The sequence below is a fragment of the Gymnodraco acuticeps genome, unplaced genomic scaffold, assembly GCF_902827175.1.
Source record: "Gymnodraco acuticeps unplaced genomic scaffold, fGymAcu1.1, whole genome shotgun sequence".
Lineage (NCBI taxonomy): Eukaryota > Metazoa > Chordata > Actinopteri > Perciformes > Bathydraconidae > Gymnodraco > Gymnodraco acuticeps.
The window spans coordinates 463,755-481,375 of record NW_022990966.1 but is presented as its reverse complement, the minus strand read 5'-3'; the positions used below and the strand labels follow the sequence as shown (position 1 = coordinate 481,375).

General features: G+C 42.2%; 1 protein-coding gene across 3 annotated transcripts; it reads right to left on the bottom strand.

Annotated features, from left to right (window-relative positions):
* Positions 1–539: 539 nt before the first annotated feature.
* Positions 540–15,505, bottom strand: LOC117558879 (polypyrimidine tract-binding protein 1-like). 3 transcript variants are annotated; one of them, XM_034235351.1, is made up of 16 exons: positions 15,403–15,505; positions 14,591–14,644; positions 14,372–14,402; positions 10,804–10,864; positions 10,478–10,650; positions 9,938–10,084; positions 9,606–9,815; positions 9,120–9,230; positions 8,753–8,936; positions 7,804–7,881; positions 7,218–7,372; positions 5,936–5,969; positions 4,877–4,969; positions 4,508–4,724; positions 3,396–3,473; positions 540–3,163 (listed from the first exon to the last, which is right to left on the bottom strand). In XM_034235351.1, exons 1-16 carry the CDS (start codon positions 15,408–15,410, stop codon positions 3,031–3,033), a joined length of 1,767 nt encoding a protein of 588 aa, XP_034091242.1. In that variant the 5' UTR covers positions 15,411–15,505; the 3' UTR covers positions 540–3,030. The 3 variants fall into 3 exon arrangements, with proteins under 3 accessions (XP_034091242.1, XP_034091243.1, XP_034091244.1); XM_034235352.1 differs by having other exon boundaries at positions 7,804–7,872; positions 15,403–15,504; XM_034235353.1 differs by lacking the exon at positions 15,403–15,505 and adding an exon at positions 14,854–15,089.
* Positions 15,506–17,621: the final 2,116 nt, after the last annotated feature.

The window sequence follows — 17,621 nt, the reverse complement described above, 5'->3', positions numbered from 1 at the left end:
CTGAGCAGCAGAGAGCAAGACCTCCCCCTAGTGGATCAGGAGGGGTATAACAACCCGTCTGTCATTGAGGTTTTTCCTCTCATCCCTGAGGAACTTGGTGCCAAACATGATGGATGCCTGATAGCCATGTTTGTTTTTAATCTTAATTATTAATCTTGTGTGATACGGCAATTTAGTTTCCACGGCAACCTGGCTCGTCTCCAGAGAGCCAGGCAGACATGCTACTGAAAAGGTCAGCGCAGAGCACAGCAGGATTATTCAGAATCATGGAGAATAGCAAGTACCCAGCGTTGCATATCGAATTAACTCTCCATCATCAGCGCCGCGGCTTCATGAAGGGATTGGAACTGGATTTCGCTGAGCTGTCAGTCAAGGTTCAGATGGGATGAGTACAAAGTTGGAAATATAGTAAAAGGTTTAGAAAACAATATAAAAACACCAGTAGTAACAAGGATGGGAAATGTGGAAAGTGTTACGAGGTGTTAACCGAGCAGTTTCACAGGACAGAGGGGAAGAGACAGAAACCAAATGAGGCCAGATGAAAGAAGGAACAAACTAAAGATTTATTGAAGGCAGCAGAAGATGCAGACAAGAACAGAATGGTAAGGTGGGGAGCGGGGCACATACAGAGACACTTCTGTGTTCAGATCGATTTAATGTTTGAGTTACAAAAGTGTGGTTTTTTTTTACAGCTCCAGAGAGCTTAATAGGTCTGTATTGTTTATCAAAATATACATGTTTTGAAACGTAAAGTGGATAGAATCCAAATGATTTTGTGGTACAAAAACATGAGTATATACAACCATCAATCCCGCATCATACAATAACCCCGCCCCCATATAAAAAAGAGAAAAATAAAAGCTTTAAACAAAATAATCAAAAGGCATATAATCTTCTACACCATCAACATCACAGCTACGACTGTGGTTCATTAAAGTATCCATTCTAAAGCAATCTACCAAAGTAGGCTCTTTGTAAAGTTGATCAACAAAAAGGAATACACATACAGTATAGGCTGATGCACAACATATATCTCAATTTCATGTGACATTTGTCCAAGGCATCTGAGAAATGGAACCGAGGGAAACTGAAGCCTGGTGAACTTGTGGAAATGTGAAAGAGAAAAAAACAACCTTTAGAAATCACGACACTACAACACAGCAGGGGTAGAAGATACTTTGGTCCTTATCAGCAATAACCGCCTGTAGCTACATGAAGCTTGGTTAAACCATGCATAATAATCTTTTACAAAAATAGAGACAGAGCGCATCTGTGTCTGGTCCAAAACTACAGTGGTCCAGGCTGTGGAAACCGGTGCACGAGGCACGCAGGAATGTGACAACGTTTAAGACTTCAGCGTGATGGTGCCAATTTGGACCTATCGTTGAGGAAAAGTGCACTAAGGAACCTGACTGTGGCGTAGGGGGACAGAGAGGACCGCTGAGGGCTGCCCCGACCTGTAATCCTGTTATCCTGAATTTTAGAAAAAAAATATATATACTGGGTTTAGGGTTTTTGGACCCCAGTCGACAAACGAAGCTGCCCTCTCACAGGTAGGATCACCTGAATATAAGGGGATAAAGGCATCTTTGCAGAGGGATTAGATAAACCTGAACGAGCGGTAAACAAAGTCAACTGACCGGGCCAGAGTGTTTCAGCTTCAGATTAAAAAAACTCAAGGCACTGTGATAATGATCAAACCCAGCCACTACATATAGGTATCAGTTAAGCTTAGAAGTGATACACATGTAAATGCTAACATTAAAAGAAAAGATAAATGAATATATATATAGATGTCCACATATACATGAACATAATATGGTTAAATGACGCCCCAAACACCATTGTCCCTACTGAGGAGGGACTACATGGAGGTGAGTGGGGACTGTAAGACAGGAAGGCTGGACACAGCTCTAACTCCTGCCACAATACACCTAACGGAGCTACATCACCTAGCAAGGATATTAGGCATCTAACTGACTTACATTCATATTTCTACACACATATAATGGGGATATATGCATACAAATCCTTAGATAAACATCTGTGTTCTTAAGGTTGAATGAGCCACTTTCCCTCCTTTTGTTATCAATGCTGGTACATAGCAGAAGGCATGAAAGAAAAGAGCCACGTCTTTCCCAAATAAATCCAGAGCAATGCTTAAGGCAACCTGGCTGGGGCAAAGTAAGGCACAAGACTGTAGATATAGATATTGAAAGAAAAAGACATGCTTATTCAATGACTTCAGATAGTGGTATTGATCCCCCAAAGAAAAAGGCGGATAGTAACAAGATATCTAAAATCAAAATGGATACTGGGAAATAAAATGGTCTGTGAGCCAAAACAAAATCCTTTGTATCAAACCGTTTCTGACTGGCCAACAAGATATATCCACACGACTATCGTAGTAAAAGGAATGCTGAAGTGTGTCTGGTGTGGACAGGATTCGTCTACATGAGCATTTGTGGTGGAGGGTGTTTTTTTTTTTTTAATGATTTGGTCTAAAGTGACAGTTCATCAGCTGCCCCTACTTTACCTCCAATACGAGGCCTCGGTTCACTGCAGAATGTGGCCCCTCTCAATGGGCCCAACTTGAAACCATATCGTGGAACAAATAATGATTTGTTTGGGTATCAGGAACCTGAACTGGAACCAGAAACTCCTTTGATTCTAGTTCCTGATTAATGTGCTGAATGCTGGCTAATTGTTACATTTGGCCAGTGAGTAGTTTAACCATGTAGAGAATTAGCCAATGTTAGCACAAATAAAAACAAGTGAAAGCTTCGCGAGCGATTTGTCAAGTTCTAATTAAAAATACGGAGTTACAATGCTGTTTGTTTTCCACATATTTTGGTGAAAATTGGAACCATGAATCGGAATCAATACGCAGATTGAATCTAATGTGATACCCAACTGGGAATGATTAAGAGAGCGACATTCTGCAATGAACCACAGCCATTCATATGTAATGATGCCTATTCCCACCGAACACAATTCAGGTGACAATAGACTTGGAGGGAGGAAAGGCACTCAGATGGTGGACTTTGAGAAGGACACTCTGAGGTGGTGGTTCTCTCCCAGGTCGTGGTTGTGGAACTCGATGAGGGACTCGATTGCCTCCTCCACTGAGCCCATCTGGATCAGGGCCATCTTGCGGTCCTTTCTGTAAAATAAAGAAGAGACAATGTGTTATAAAAAAACAAAGAGGGAACAGTGTGTTCTGAAGGTGTGAGACTTTGAGGTGTGCTTGCCATTTGTTATGTTGCGACTATTTTCTCTAAAACACATCTTACTCAGAATATAAACCATAGATAAAAAGAAAAAGACACGCTTTCAAACCCCCCCCCCCCCCAAGGTGCCGAACAATTCAAGAAAATAAAGAGGCTGAGACTTACTGAAAGAACTTGAAGGCCTTGACTGTGGATCCTGAGCTGGCGAAAAGCCTCTGGAGGTCCTCCTCCACCACGGCAGGTCTACAAGCAAAGAGGGGGGAGCAAAGAATTAACATCAAACATTTATGGAGGTTTACACTAGGGCTGAACGACTAATCGATATTTGAAATTATGCAATTATCAAATTGCAAAGCCTGCTATTTTTTTGTTCTTCTTGTGTGTCAGTCAGTCACACCAATCAGTGCTGTGCTCCACATGTACCAGCCATTGCTAACCAATCAGAAGTGCTGTGCTCCACATGAACCAGCCATTGCTAACCAATCAGAAGTGCTGTGCTCCACATGAACCAGCCATTGCTAACCAATCAGAAGTGCTGTGCTCCACATGTACCAGCCATTGCTAACCAATCAGAAGTGCTGTGCTCCACATGAACCAGCCATTGCTAACCAATCAGAAGTGCTGTGCTCCACATGTACCAGCCATTGTTAACCAATCAGAAGTGGCCCATGATAGAAGGTGATAGACAGATTGATCCAATCACCTGCCAAGTATTTTTGAAATACTTTTCCAATGGTTTGGTGAAACAAAGCATCTGGGTCAGGTTAGTAATGCTCCATCACATGTTTCTATTAAAGGGTGAATCTTAAACTGAAGCTTGACTTTAAAGCAACCCAACGGAAGTTTCATGTAAGTTTAGTTCTTTCACTCGTAGCTCGGGCTGCGGGGGTGCTAGAGACGGGAGCACGTTGATGCGACCTTCCGAGCCGGAGATATGGCCGCATTTTACAATAAACTTCCGTCGGGTCGCTTAAAAACAAATATCGCAAATCGAATCGCAATTAGATTATTTCCCCAAATCGTGCAGCCCTAGTTTACACCCCCTCTACCTATTTGCATTTTCATGTTTATTTCCTGGCATTGTGAAACTAGACACAGGAGGCCTGATTAAAATCTAAAACATGCACCTCTAGAGTAGCATGATTTAGAAAACACCGTCGCAACTACTGAATCCCAAACGCTAAATATAGATTGAAATGAGTCAGGACTACAAAGGGAAAAAGCTTACAGCACAGAAGCTGCTGGGGAGGGAGTGGGAATTCAAATGAGGCACTCACGGTATGTTGGAGAGGTGGAGTGTTGCCGAGGGTGGGAAGATGTTGGAGTAATTTTTGGAGCCGGGCTTCTTGAAGCGGTGCAGCGGTGAGTTGCTGTAGTCCTTGGTCAGGCCCTGGTCCTCGTGGCCCTCTCTGGGAAGCTGCACGGTGGTGTGTTTGGATGAAGTCACACGCATGGCCCTGCCGTGGAGGCGCTGGCCATTCAGGTGGCTCATAGCTGAGAAACATTGAGATTATATGAGAAGGGATATTAACAATCACATTTCTGTTCATCAAAAGAAGACCCACCAGGTAAGATAATGTGAGGGGGTAAAAGAAAACAAGATGAAAGAAAATGAAACTTCAAAAGAAATCAAATGGTGTAGCTACCTAGCTGAGCCTGTGTGCAATCTGACATCTGGATCAGAGCATTCTCCTTTTTATTAAACAGGATCTTCACTCGCATCACATCGCCGTACACACCTGGGGAGGAAGAGGACGGGGTCACAAAACAAGGTACACAAAGAACAGTCCAAACAGCAGCTTTGAAACCAATCACAGCAACAACACACCATCACATCAGGGACTGTAATACTCATACTGCTACTTGACACCGTTTGATTAATAAGTCATTGTCAGGCTATTCTACTAATTGTTCAATTCTGCATGGGATCTATAGAACTAATCCAACATGAGCCCACTTATATTACAATTACAGACGCTGAGAGCGATGCTTTAGAAGGGAGTGATGTGATTAGAGTAGTACGAGTGTTTCTGATCGGTTTGATCGCTCTAAAGTGAAGACAAAGGTGATTCCTTGACTAACCTGAGGGCCTAATAGAGAAACATGCAGGAATACGCTTAACATGCAGATACCTACATTAGGCTAAACAACTGCAAAGGACGTGGTGACATAATCTGAGGGATATGTCACCTCACAATCACTCAAAGAAAAGCAGCGGCATTTCATCTGTATTTGTTCTGTTGCCGAGCGACTCAAGGCAACCAGAGGAAAGAACCGACAACAATAGAATTTGCTGAATCTCCATGGCCTACAATTGGACCGTGTAATAAAGTGTTGGCTTTTATCCTGTTCCCGAGGCTTTAGAATTCATTCCTGAACAAAATGATCCCCATATTTATATTTAGCGAGGCAATATTTCCCATTGAGGGGCTGTGCTCTTTGAAGATGCCCATGAACAGTAAACCACTGCCATTTAAAACTGAATGAAATGCTGCTGCTTTGTACGGTGTTCTCACCTTAATTTCCTCACACAAACCCACAACAACCAAAACAGACACCCCCCACCCTTCATAATCCCTGTACCCTGATGACGAGCCATCAGTGGTTAAAATAAAAACAAAGCCAACAACAATGAGACAAGACATGCCCACCTTGCCGGGTAACAGTAGTAATAAAAAAAAGGAGATGAAAGGATGATAACGTACCGAAAAGAATAAAGAGGCAGTGTGGCGTAACGCTCTTTAGAGACAGCAGGGGGAGCAGCGGGGCAGGGGGCCAAAAGGGGGATAGGGAACAGGGGACAGGGGAAAAGAGCGGAGTGGAGGACAGTGGAGTGGAGTCAGGACATGTCCGCAGGCCACAGGCAGCGAGGTCCACAGGAAGGCCACAGTACCATGGAGGAAGGAGAGGCATGAGGGACGACGAGAATGAAGAGGGGAGGAGGAGGAGGAGGATTCATAGAGCATGAGAGAGGAGGGTGGGGTGGAGGAAGGAAAGGAGATGGTGGAGGGACAGTTGATGGTAACATGTGCCAATGTTGTGTTTTTGTGTTTTCATTTTGTAGGTGGTGTCCAAATTGAGGAGGAAGAGGGTTGGGTGGGTGGAAGGAGGAGGAGTGGTTGTAGTGGTAACAGAGGGGGGGGGGGGAGAGAGGGAACAATTGGTGGTGGGGCGTGCAGTCAGTTGGCAAGAGTTGAGGTGAGGGGGTTTTAAAACAAAGGGGGGAGAGGGGGACAGAGAAAGAAGAGAGAGAAAAAAGGAAGTAAAAAACAAGGTCAGTATACACAAAGAAATGTAGTGCTTCAGACAGTAGGACTGGCTAAATTAAAATGCACTGTCACTATGGGAACACTAGGAGAAAAAGAAGAGAAAAAAAGATTAACAATGAAATACAGAAAAAGGCAGAGACAATATGTACTTTAAATTACAGGCTACGTTTGTTCATATTTAATATTACATCAAACAGTTAAAGCTGATCTTAAAGTTAACAATGCTAAAAGGAAAGGTCTGCGTAACTACAGTAAATAGAATGAGTCACTTATACATCCTAGAGAGTTACCTAGATCATGGACATTTCTTTAGAATACAAATATAAAAAGTAATATTGTCTCTCCAACAACTCAAGAATGATTTCAACTAATGGGACAAAAATGAAGATGTGAAATGGTAAGTAAAACAAATTAAAATAAAGAAGTTAGTGTTTTTGAATAAACTTAAAATTCACAGTGAGCAAAGTGGCAGAAACGCAGCAGGTTTGGTCAAACACAAAGAGGTCCTGAAAGAGAAGAGGGTTGGACTCCATGACCCCCTTTTAATTAAAAACATTGGTGTGATCGCATGTCGTGTTGTGCAATGTGTGACCGGGGGGGGGGATCCAGATCCATGAACCCGTAGTGTAAACAAATGGCACTGTAACATTTCTATGTTTCTCAGCAGCTTTGACAGAGGCAGGGAGTGGAGCTGTTAACGCCCAGTGAGAGTACTGACCTCAGGGTTGAGATTGCTGACCAGCAAGACATTGTGTCCCCCAGAGGCAGTGAGCCCTGACAGACCCAGCCTGTTAGCAGCTGCTGCAGCAGCCGCCATGCCACCATGGCCCATACCCAGAGAGGCCAGGCCGGGCATCCCAGGCATCGACAGACCTGAGAGGAACACATTATTCATTACATATTGCTTTCTGCATAATGAAGGGACTTGGTGAGGATATAAAAACATGGAAATATATTATAGGGCTGTGCGATTATGGCAAAAATCATAATCACAATTATTTTTGGTCAATAATTGATATCACAATTATTAAAAACGATTATCCATTTACTTTGAAAACATCCATTTATTTAAACATTATTTTTGAACAGTATGTTTTTAACAGTTGATTACCCTGAACTTGAAGTATAATTCAACTGAAAATAATCCTTTTATTTCGATTACGTAATCGTTGCAAGCCAAAATCGAGATTAAAATACGATTAATTGCACAGCCCTAATATGAAGGGGAAATATATAGGGTAGATCTAAGGAGAGGAAATACAGGTTTCATTTGACATGGCGTAAAAATATGTATGTGTACTGACCTGATTGCTGGAGGGCAAAGGCTGGGGGGAAGCCATGAGCACCACCATAAGGAGAGGCTGAGATCAAACCTGGAGCAGCTGGGAAGAGATGCAACAAAAAGCAAAACAATACCCTCTCCGTCAAAAGTGTACTTGGAATATTGTTCGATCCTCAAATTAAAAAAATGCTTGAAATTGTTGTTTCAGGGCTCATTATATATATATATATATACACACACACATATATATATATATATATATATATGTGTATAAATGTATAGAGGCAAAGTCCCTCCCTTTCCGGGGGAGCACCATGGGACCTTATTTCGGAAAAAGTATGTATTGAAGTCGATGGAGAGAGAAAGATTATCTTTCGATCCCGTTTGAATTGTGCCACGAGTTACACATATGATGTTTGTCCATTTAAAAAGATAATTTTGCAAGTCAAAAAAATGTAACTGAAGTAACACTTTTTGTGTGAAACGCTCAATGAACTACATCTCCCGTCTCGCACCAAGACGGCCGTCACGTTGAAACATTTCACTTCTTTCTTTCAGAATGAGGCGAAAAGTATTAAACGAGGTGAAAATCACTCCAAGTCTGGGCACGTTGAGAGCTGCACATACACACAAGGGGAGTTAGTCGGTTCCGTAAGAGCCAGCATGCGGGACCGGGATTCTGGGATTTGTAGTCTTTCTAGTTGCGTATTTTTCATAGTCTTGTATTTCAACAGTTTTACGATAAACTGACTTTTGACATGGACATTATTTTTTACGATTGACAAACATCATGTGTAACTCATGGCACAATTCAAACGGGATCGAAAGATAACTTTTCTCTCTCCATTGACTTCAATACATACTTTTTCCGAAATAAGGTCCCATGGTGCTCCCCGGAAAGGGATGGCCTTCACCTCTCTATATGACCATTTATAACCAAATAACATTTTTAAATCGTGTTCCAATCCTACCAAACGCAGCGGCTGCCTGCATGGTCTGGTGGTCGAGGGAGGGCTGTGAGTCAGCAGTGGGGAGGTCCGGTCGGGTGTAATCTCTGCTCTTGTCGTTGTTGTACTTGACGTTCAGGCTGGTGAGCTTGGAGAAGCTGATTCTCAGGGTACAGCAGGCGTTATAGATGTTCTGTCCATCTAGAGACTGAGACAGACACAAGAGCATTAGATGCATGATAGTTTTACACTGGTGATTTTAATTACAGTTGAATTTTCAAATGGTCCCACAATGTTTACACGGCATGCGTGTCAACCTTACTGCAGAAGTGGTGTGAACACACTGGGAGTTAAACACCATGAGAGAGAACATATTTAAAACCAGTCTTACCAGTTTGGAGTGCTGAGCTGTCAAGCCATCGGCATACTGGATCAGAGCCTGGAACTGGTTGTTCTTGGTGAAAGTGATGATCTTCAGCACAGTGCCGAACTTAGAGAAAATCTGGAGGGGGAGGTCGCATGATTAGAGATGACATCACAAACTCATTTCATTCAAACATTATGGTCCGAAAGATAAATGGAAAACATTTGCACATCTGCGTCCCACGACTAAAAACTTGTTTACGCAGCTCCACCACATTTGCAATGCACTTTCCTTACATGGTAGTAAATGTCAGCCATAGAGAAACACTTCTCAGTAACATCAAAAAGTTGCAAATACAGTTGCGTGTTTCACTGCTAATTCTCTCTGAAAACAACACCAGAAAAACAGGTAAGTTCTACTGTAAGTAATTGCATAAAGGGTACCGTCAAGCCTATAATACATGTAATAATTCATAACTGTAGCCCCTCTAACAAATTACTAAAACTCCCGTACCTGGTGCAGAACATCTAGGGTGACGGGGTAGAAAAGGTTTTCTATGATGACTCTGAGCACAGGGCTTTGGGAGCCTGCTCCTCCCATGGCAGCAGGATCTGCAGGGATGGCCATGCCTCCCATGCCCATGCCTCCCATCCCGACCCCCATCCCGACGCCCATCCCGCCTCCATGCAGCGCATTGACCGCCTGCAGAGCTGCCTGGGCACGCTACGGGAAGAAAAACGGGAAGCCTCTTAGCAAGAATGGTGAAACGTATGCAGTGATAAATGATTCAGACAGTTTCATAACTCTTAGTATCCAGCAATGACTGCGCGAGCGAAAACACTTACCACTTGGTTGGGGGAGTTGTCTGTCTTGAGCTCCTTGTGGGTCGAGTATTGCATGTAAATGGGGTGGTTTCTGATGACGGGGGTGACAGAGGAGTAGTAGCTCACCATCGTCTGTGCACACTCCTCACTGTTCATTTCCAAGAATGCCTGCAGGGGAGGAGCAGAGAAACTTCTTTAATATGTTTTTCCCATCACTCAACATTAACACAATTTAGCAGGTCTGTTGTAAAACTAATTAAGAGCATTTTTACTGCCCATCACAGTTCCTCTACTTTTAGCACATTTTCAGTTTTACATCTGTATTGGATTTGATATAGAACCCCAGGTAATATAAAGAAAAAGGGACTTCTTCCAGTACAATTCAGAAAATACAATTATCATTCTACCCATTAAAACTTTGAGTACGTGACAAAAGGGCATGTCTTAATTTTGATGGCAGGGTAGAAGGGTAGAGAGCTGACCTCCACCTCCCAGGCCTAAAGGGATTGCCCCCAGGGGTCATACAGGTTTGTGAGCAGCCCTTCATGTATCAGTCCTTACCTGGTTTTTCCCTTTCAGCATCAGCAGGTTGGTGACCTTCCCAAAGGGCAGTCCCAGCCCAATAACTTCTGCTTCATTTATGTCGTTGGGCAGCTTGCGTACATGGACCACTCGTGACGGAACACCAGGACTGCGCACGTCACCTTTGAATTTTTTGCTGTCGTTGCCATTGGCTGCGAGAGAATAAACACACGCAGATACAATCAGGGAGGGAACAGAAGCCTCTGGTTTGTCTTGAATAATGGATTGATCGTCATGGCAACAAAAACGACACAGAAAACACTTCAATAAAAAAGGATTCACTCCTCCATGGCAACCCCCCCTACCTGAGTTCATGATATAGGGCCCAGTGGGTATGCAGGAAGAAAAGAGTTCGTCGGATCCCCTCTGTAGATAGAGAGAAAACAATGGTTCACTTCAGTGCATTCACCAATGAGGGCGCAGCATAGCAGGTGGAGACCACGGCTCTCATATTACCCAGCCATTGTGTGATCTAGCAGGAAGTAATCCTATAACCAAAAGAGGATTGTGCATACATGCTTGAAAAGAGCTCCACCTTCCTCACAGGGAATAATTAAATGACCCAGCCTGTCAGCAGGGATATTTGACTTCTCATCATACTCATATCTTACCATCCCAACTCAATCCCAGTTCTCAACCTTCGCCACAGTCAGGATCATTATATTGTGACTTGGGGGCAATGTGCAAAATCATCATGTTTTAACACCAGTCACCCTCACGGAGGAACAGCCGTTCCACCTTAGCTTGACAGCCGCTGTCACTCAGTGCAATCCATCTTCTAATAATTCAGTATAAGAAGGAAGGATAGCACACAAAAGCCCTCTGGATGGGAAGAGAAGATGGGAATACTCTGTGCCAATGCCCACACAGGCTTACTGTCTACTGAAACAGCCTCTTCTGTCCTCTCTCTCTCTCTGTGTAGTAGATATAAAATGCTGTTTCAGGGCTGTTCTCATGGTGTGTAAGTTTGTGGTTGTGCGAGATGAAGTATACTAGTCACAAGAAGTGGCTCAGCAGCCTAAGCTCAACAACACTACAATGAAGGTCCTGTTCCGGCTGAGACTAGGGGCATTGTTACACGGCAGCACACACACATATGGAGCCACAAGGACTCTCTGGGAGTTGAAGAGCCCGGAGCGCTTAACAACAACCAGTCATGCAGGTTTGCTAGCATACCTTGTGAATCTTGGTCTTTAAATATGCATGGGGGGGGGGGGGGGGGGGGTTTAGTCAGGCTGCAAAAGCTTCTCATAAAAGGAAGGATTAAGGTGATCTGAGAGAGAACGTTTGGTGGTGCCTTCTAAACACTGTGAAGGGGGAGTACTAAGCGCACTAACTCTGTTACCATTAGAGCAAACCACTGTAAGCTGGAACATAAACTTCCCTTTGACTTCCAGATGGTTTGGTCGAGGCGGTCACTCTCACTCTGAGGCCCACGCAAACAGTGTCTGTTATCTCAATTCATGGCCTTAGAGCAACAACAGACATTCCTTTGCCTTTTCACTCTGGCTTCAGGATCAGGGGCCTCCTGGTTTGGCAAATGTTCAAATCTTTACATAAATGGAATGTATACATGGCAGAGTTTCTGAGCAAAGAGAACTTGGGTGTCACAAAATCTCTAAGTTGGTCCCGGAAAAGACAAGTGAAAAAATGCATTTAAGGTTTTTTTAAATTATTACTACACTCATAAATAATGGTAAAAACAACAAGTGTGTTCAGTGGTTGGGAAGTCAATGTGAAAACAACATTTATACTTGATAAATGGGCCTGGGCCAGTTGCAAGCTATGAGAAAGGAAGGAAGTGGCTCCCTCCTGACTCGGCGCTCGTGGGTGGGCAGTCACATTATCAGTCAGCAGACTAACTCCAAACAGGAAGAGCAGCGAGCTCAGGCCTGCTTCCAGGCTTTTTACTCAACTTCCTCCTGGGGACTGATGGTTACTGTTCCATGGCAGGACTCTTTCTCTCTCCCCCTACTTCCTCATTCTAAAAATAACCACAGAGTGAAGGCAGCCTATAGTACAGAGCAGGAACATCAAATCACACACAAAGGACGATTGTATACAAAAAAAGACTAAAGAATATACCTATAGCCTTGGGAGTGAGTGGTGCAAAGATAGCAGAGTAGCACATAACCAAGATACAAAGTTGATGCAAGATATATAGAGCATATAAAAGGTTTGTTAGTTAGACTGCAACATAGTGCCAAACCCACGTTTCCTGCAAAACTCACTGAATGCGTATCGACTTGTTCACATCCTGTTTGCTCTGACAATATAATAGCAACCTTTGGGAGGCGGTGACACATTACTGGCCCGCATGATGAAACTCTTCCTCTCACTGATAATAGCACTGGCCTACCTTGAACTCAACTTAAACAAAAAACAGGAACATGGACTGAGGGCAATATGACTGCTCCATACATCACTTCACACCTGGTTTGCATTGCATCAAATAATGAGGAAAAAGGACATTGCCACATTTGTGAAAACTATAATTTTGTAAGAAAACTAATTCTGACTTCCTTTGTACTTGTGCTGGTGCCTGCAAGCAGCTTCACTTTGTTCTATGTTGGGGGGTTGGTGTGAGGTAATCTCCTGGGAAAAGCACAAAGGCGAAGAGCACAGGTACAGACATGTTTGCTCACTGTGATCAGCCTTTGCCCATGGAGGGGGCAGGGAGCTGTGCCTCACCAGGGGGGGGGGGGATTGGAATGTGACCGCGGAATGCCAGACGCTCTGCCCAGACGGAATAATTACAGATTCCAGCGAGGCAGCGCTCCATAACTCAGCATCCCCTTTACCACAAAACTTCCCAAAAACAGGAAAAGTTAGAGAAAGAATCACAAAAGGAGTCCGATCTTGAGTACCATCAGTAGCCTTTAAATCATGCATTGTTAACACGTTGAAAAACATCAGGGCCTTATTGAAGTGAATAGAGGGGGTGGGGTGTGTCCCTGTTACGGGTGAGCTTGTTCAAACAGTGTAAAGACCTTTGCCCGAGATGGTGAGGACAGTTGAGGCGCGATGGCTACAGCCGTAAGTTCAATTACTCCTCCTACACATAGCTGCCTAGGGGCCCGTAACCAAGGATTACTACTTAGACAGGCATTTTTATTGGGTATGCAAGCAGCAAACAACAAATGTGGTCCCACTTCAACAAGTTTGCACACACAAGCTACAAAGAAGGGCTATGACAGTCACATTAGCATACAACAGCTCCCTCATGACTAAAATGATAAGAGCTGATTCATGCACAAAGATATAACTTTGGACACTTTTCTGAATTCTTCTACTGGTTTGGGTTAGGTGTTCTAGCACCAGGGCAGGATTCAGCTGCTTTTGTTAACATTCCAGTTAGGCCAACATTCTATTAAGGAACACACAAAATAAACAACAGGAAGTTTCATTTCCCTACAGCCACACAATGCATCAGAAACAGGACAGGAAGAAATAAAACCCCAACTCAGATAATCCATTGTAACTAAATTATCACGTTTTTTTGTCCAGTCTTGGAGATGCAGCTACCTTAAATCTGAGTGTTGAACATTATGTATCTTTTTAAAAGAGCCGGTCTGCAACTGAATACTCATTTCGCATAGGAAACATGCTTTGGACTGCAGTTCTATAATTATAGAGGACACTCTTGCAAATTGAAAGACTTTGCATCTGAAGTCCTGAAAACTGTTGTTTTCCATTTCCACTGACTTCTCTTAAACCAACATTACCCAACAGCAGCACAAATGTATATATATTACAACCGTCATGTCAATTACACATACATTTAACCTGTGGCATTAATTATGTGGTCTAGCCATGTAGTGAAAAAAGCAGTACAGCAAAGAGAAGATTTATAAAAAATAAAAAACATCTTACCTTTGTGCCAACTGATATGTCATGGACACTTCTGTGAAAAAGAAAGTTGATCATTCATTTAGTAAATCAGAGAAAAAATAACACAAATGATCGTGGAAATGCATTAATCTTTAGATGTATGACATAGTGCAAATCAACCAAAAGAACATTCACTTTCTCATACGAAACTAGAAATCAAGGGCAGACGTACACATTTACAAATATAAACAAAATACTTACTCGAGTTCAGGGACGTAGCCGGTTCCCAGGGGGTACAAGTCAGCGTCTAGGCGGCTGTAGCAGGTTTGGGAAACATACCACAATGAACACTTAGCATAGAAATAAGTAATAACACATTAAATCTCGCGAATAACACATGTGCGTCAAACGTATTGTAAGTTATGTGCAACGTTCACTATGCATTGATAAGTCCCTATACACTGTCGAATTCAAATGATCAAAAAGTGTCGAATGAAACAACAAATCGCCATTGTGTACCATACCCTTGATTAAACAAACCAGTATAGAATTATCTGATTCAATCAACGGGAAATGTTCAGGCCACACATCTTCAATATGGCCCTGGCACTCCGCAGACAAATGAATGCGGAAATGAGACACGTTGCTTTAGCTAGCGCTCAATCTCCCGTGAAACCAAGTAACCAAGGTAGTTGGCTAATGCTCACATAACGTCTGCTATAGCAAACGAAATAGGATCACCAGTATTTCCCTGATACAACAAGAGTGTTTACTAATCGTAATCATAACTCTTAATATATTTGCTGTTAGTCTGTTCACACTAAACTACAAAACATAGTCCGTACAAATGGTCCCCCTAACTACCGTTGTTAGCCATGGCTAGCTAGTTAGCATTCTCTGCTGCTAACTGTTGCATGTTTTGATGGAAAAAAACTGTTTCAAAACTTTCAAAAGTGAAACAGCCATTGCGAGCAAAGACCTTTGTCAAGTAACTGTAGTATCAAAGTCTAATACACAGCAATATGTTAGTTTTGTACAAATTAAGTCTCAAGTGTGGTTATTTTTCCACTTACCCGTCCATTGCACAAGAAAAAAACTGCAGGTCTGAAGCGAAGGTAGGGCGGCAGACTTGCTTGATTTTCTTACAAAATGGCTGAACACACGGAGGCGAGCGCTGATTAGTCCAGGCACTTTCAAGAGCCAAAAAGGGGCGGGGACAAGCTGCTACTTGAGCAGCCATTGGACAAGACGGCTATCATTTTGTGACTATAGAAAGGCCGCGGCAAATTTACAGAACATCATATAAAGTGTGATTAGGTTTTGTCTGAGTTGTATGTGATGAAAAGAAGAGCGTACTATGACTCATCGACTTATCGTTAAAAAGGAAATGCCCCACTGTTTTCTTAAAGACCGAACAAGTATGAAGTCGCAGTTAAATGTATTGGCTCTCGTTATATCTTATGATGAAACAGTACAAAACACACCTTCAAAGATGAACACCAAGGAAGTGTTTTCAGTGGCGCATTTAAATTAGTCCTCCTCAACACCAGCTTTTAAACGAGTATGTGGAAGAACTATACATCTTTTACTATCTATTCATTGGCTATACTCAACATGTTTATCTTTATTAACAGTTAAGAGACTGCCAAATAAATTAAAAAGTATAGTAAATGTAATAACATAAGGTCACATACAGGCCAGTTATTTTAATGATTTTCACCACTGTAAATATGAGATAATTAACAAAGAATTAGGAGATTCCAGGTGGAATATTTTTGAGTAGGTTCACTTTCATCCACACTATTCATAAAGTAGGCTATTGGGATTAATCTGAATCTAGCCCTTGGGGCCATAACTCCTTGGACCTTTTGACACATTTTCAGAGTGGAGTATCAGATACTGTGGTGTTTACCTCTCAATGTAATGTGTGAACAGCACCTTTAGTTTTGATGGGGCACACCACAATCAGGGGGTAGGCGTAGGCCTAATTGCCCTGATACTGTGGTACAAGTTTCAAATCAGCAAATTATCCTGTAAACAACATAGGCCTACGAGTTAACTCAACATTGCAAAAGGAAGGAAACAGCTCTGGTGTGACAATAAAAGAAGGAGTGAACACTAAAAACACAAGGCAAAGGCAGTGTAGAGCCATAAATAGGTTGCCAACATAACCAGTTTAAAGGTAGGACATGCAGCTTAATTACACACCCAACAATAGAGGTATGTGCAAAATAAACCGTCTATTCTACTGAACAAGATTTATAGAGAAGTAATGAACTGAAATAAGCTCTGCACAAGTAGGATGCAGTTATGTAGACTAAAAAACACATTGGATGAGCTTTATACAAAAAACAAGGAAAGACCCTCATATCAAGAAACGTACAACAATAATGCACTTGTAGAACTTACTGGTTTGCATGGGAAATAAAGTGAAATAACTTAATTATATGGTGCCTTCAAATACAAAGTTGAAAACAGAAACATAAAGTGGCTTAAAATAGCAGTCATCATCAAGTGTTAAGTGTCACAGTTGGTGATCTCAATGTGGCTCTCATACCGGGGGTTGTATATGCTTACAATTCAATTACAATCTCCTTCTTATTTCTTAAATTCCACTGGTTGAATCTATGACATATATTGTTTTTATTCTCTGTTTGTGTGTGGGGAGAGTGTGGAATAGCACTGTAAGGGGTGTGACCAAAAAACAGCATACAATATATTCTCTGTCTCGTGATGTGGAACACTGCTACTTTTATTTAATGGTGAAATGTGTCTCATCACAGAGAATGTGTTCACAAACTGAATGTGCCCCAATGGGCTCCTCATTTAACTGTCATTTAATCGGAGGCAGAAATGCTGCAGGATGCAGCAATATAATTATTAGTTTTGTTGAATAGTGCATAATAACCTCAATCTGATGAATGCCATGTTTAAATGACCCTCTTCCTTTGTCTCCCTTTTTCACAGTAGGTCTGTATGGTCTGTATTTGACAACAGTCTAACAGGATTAACTCCAAAACAGAAGGTGTATGTCCTCTAGTGGCATGTTCTGGGTATTGCACCTTAGATACAGCTGCCTTTTGCCAGATCTCAGTTTAATGATGCTGAAATCTAATTTATGCTCAACAATATACATTACTACTGGTGGAACTGCTCTCTGTAACTTTATATTTTATCTATCTACTCAATTGAATTGCTCCTCAAACCACAATTTACTTATCTAAATTGTCAATTCTCCATCAAAGGGATAGTTTAATCGTATATTATTCTCATACTTATTTTTTACCATTCA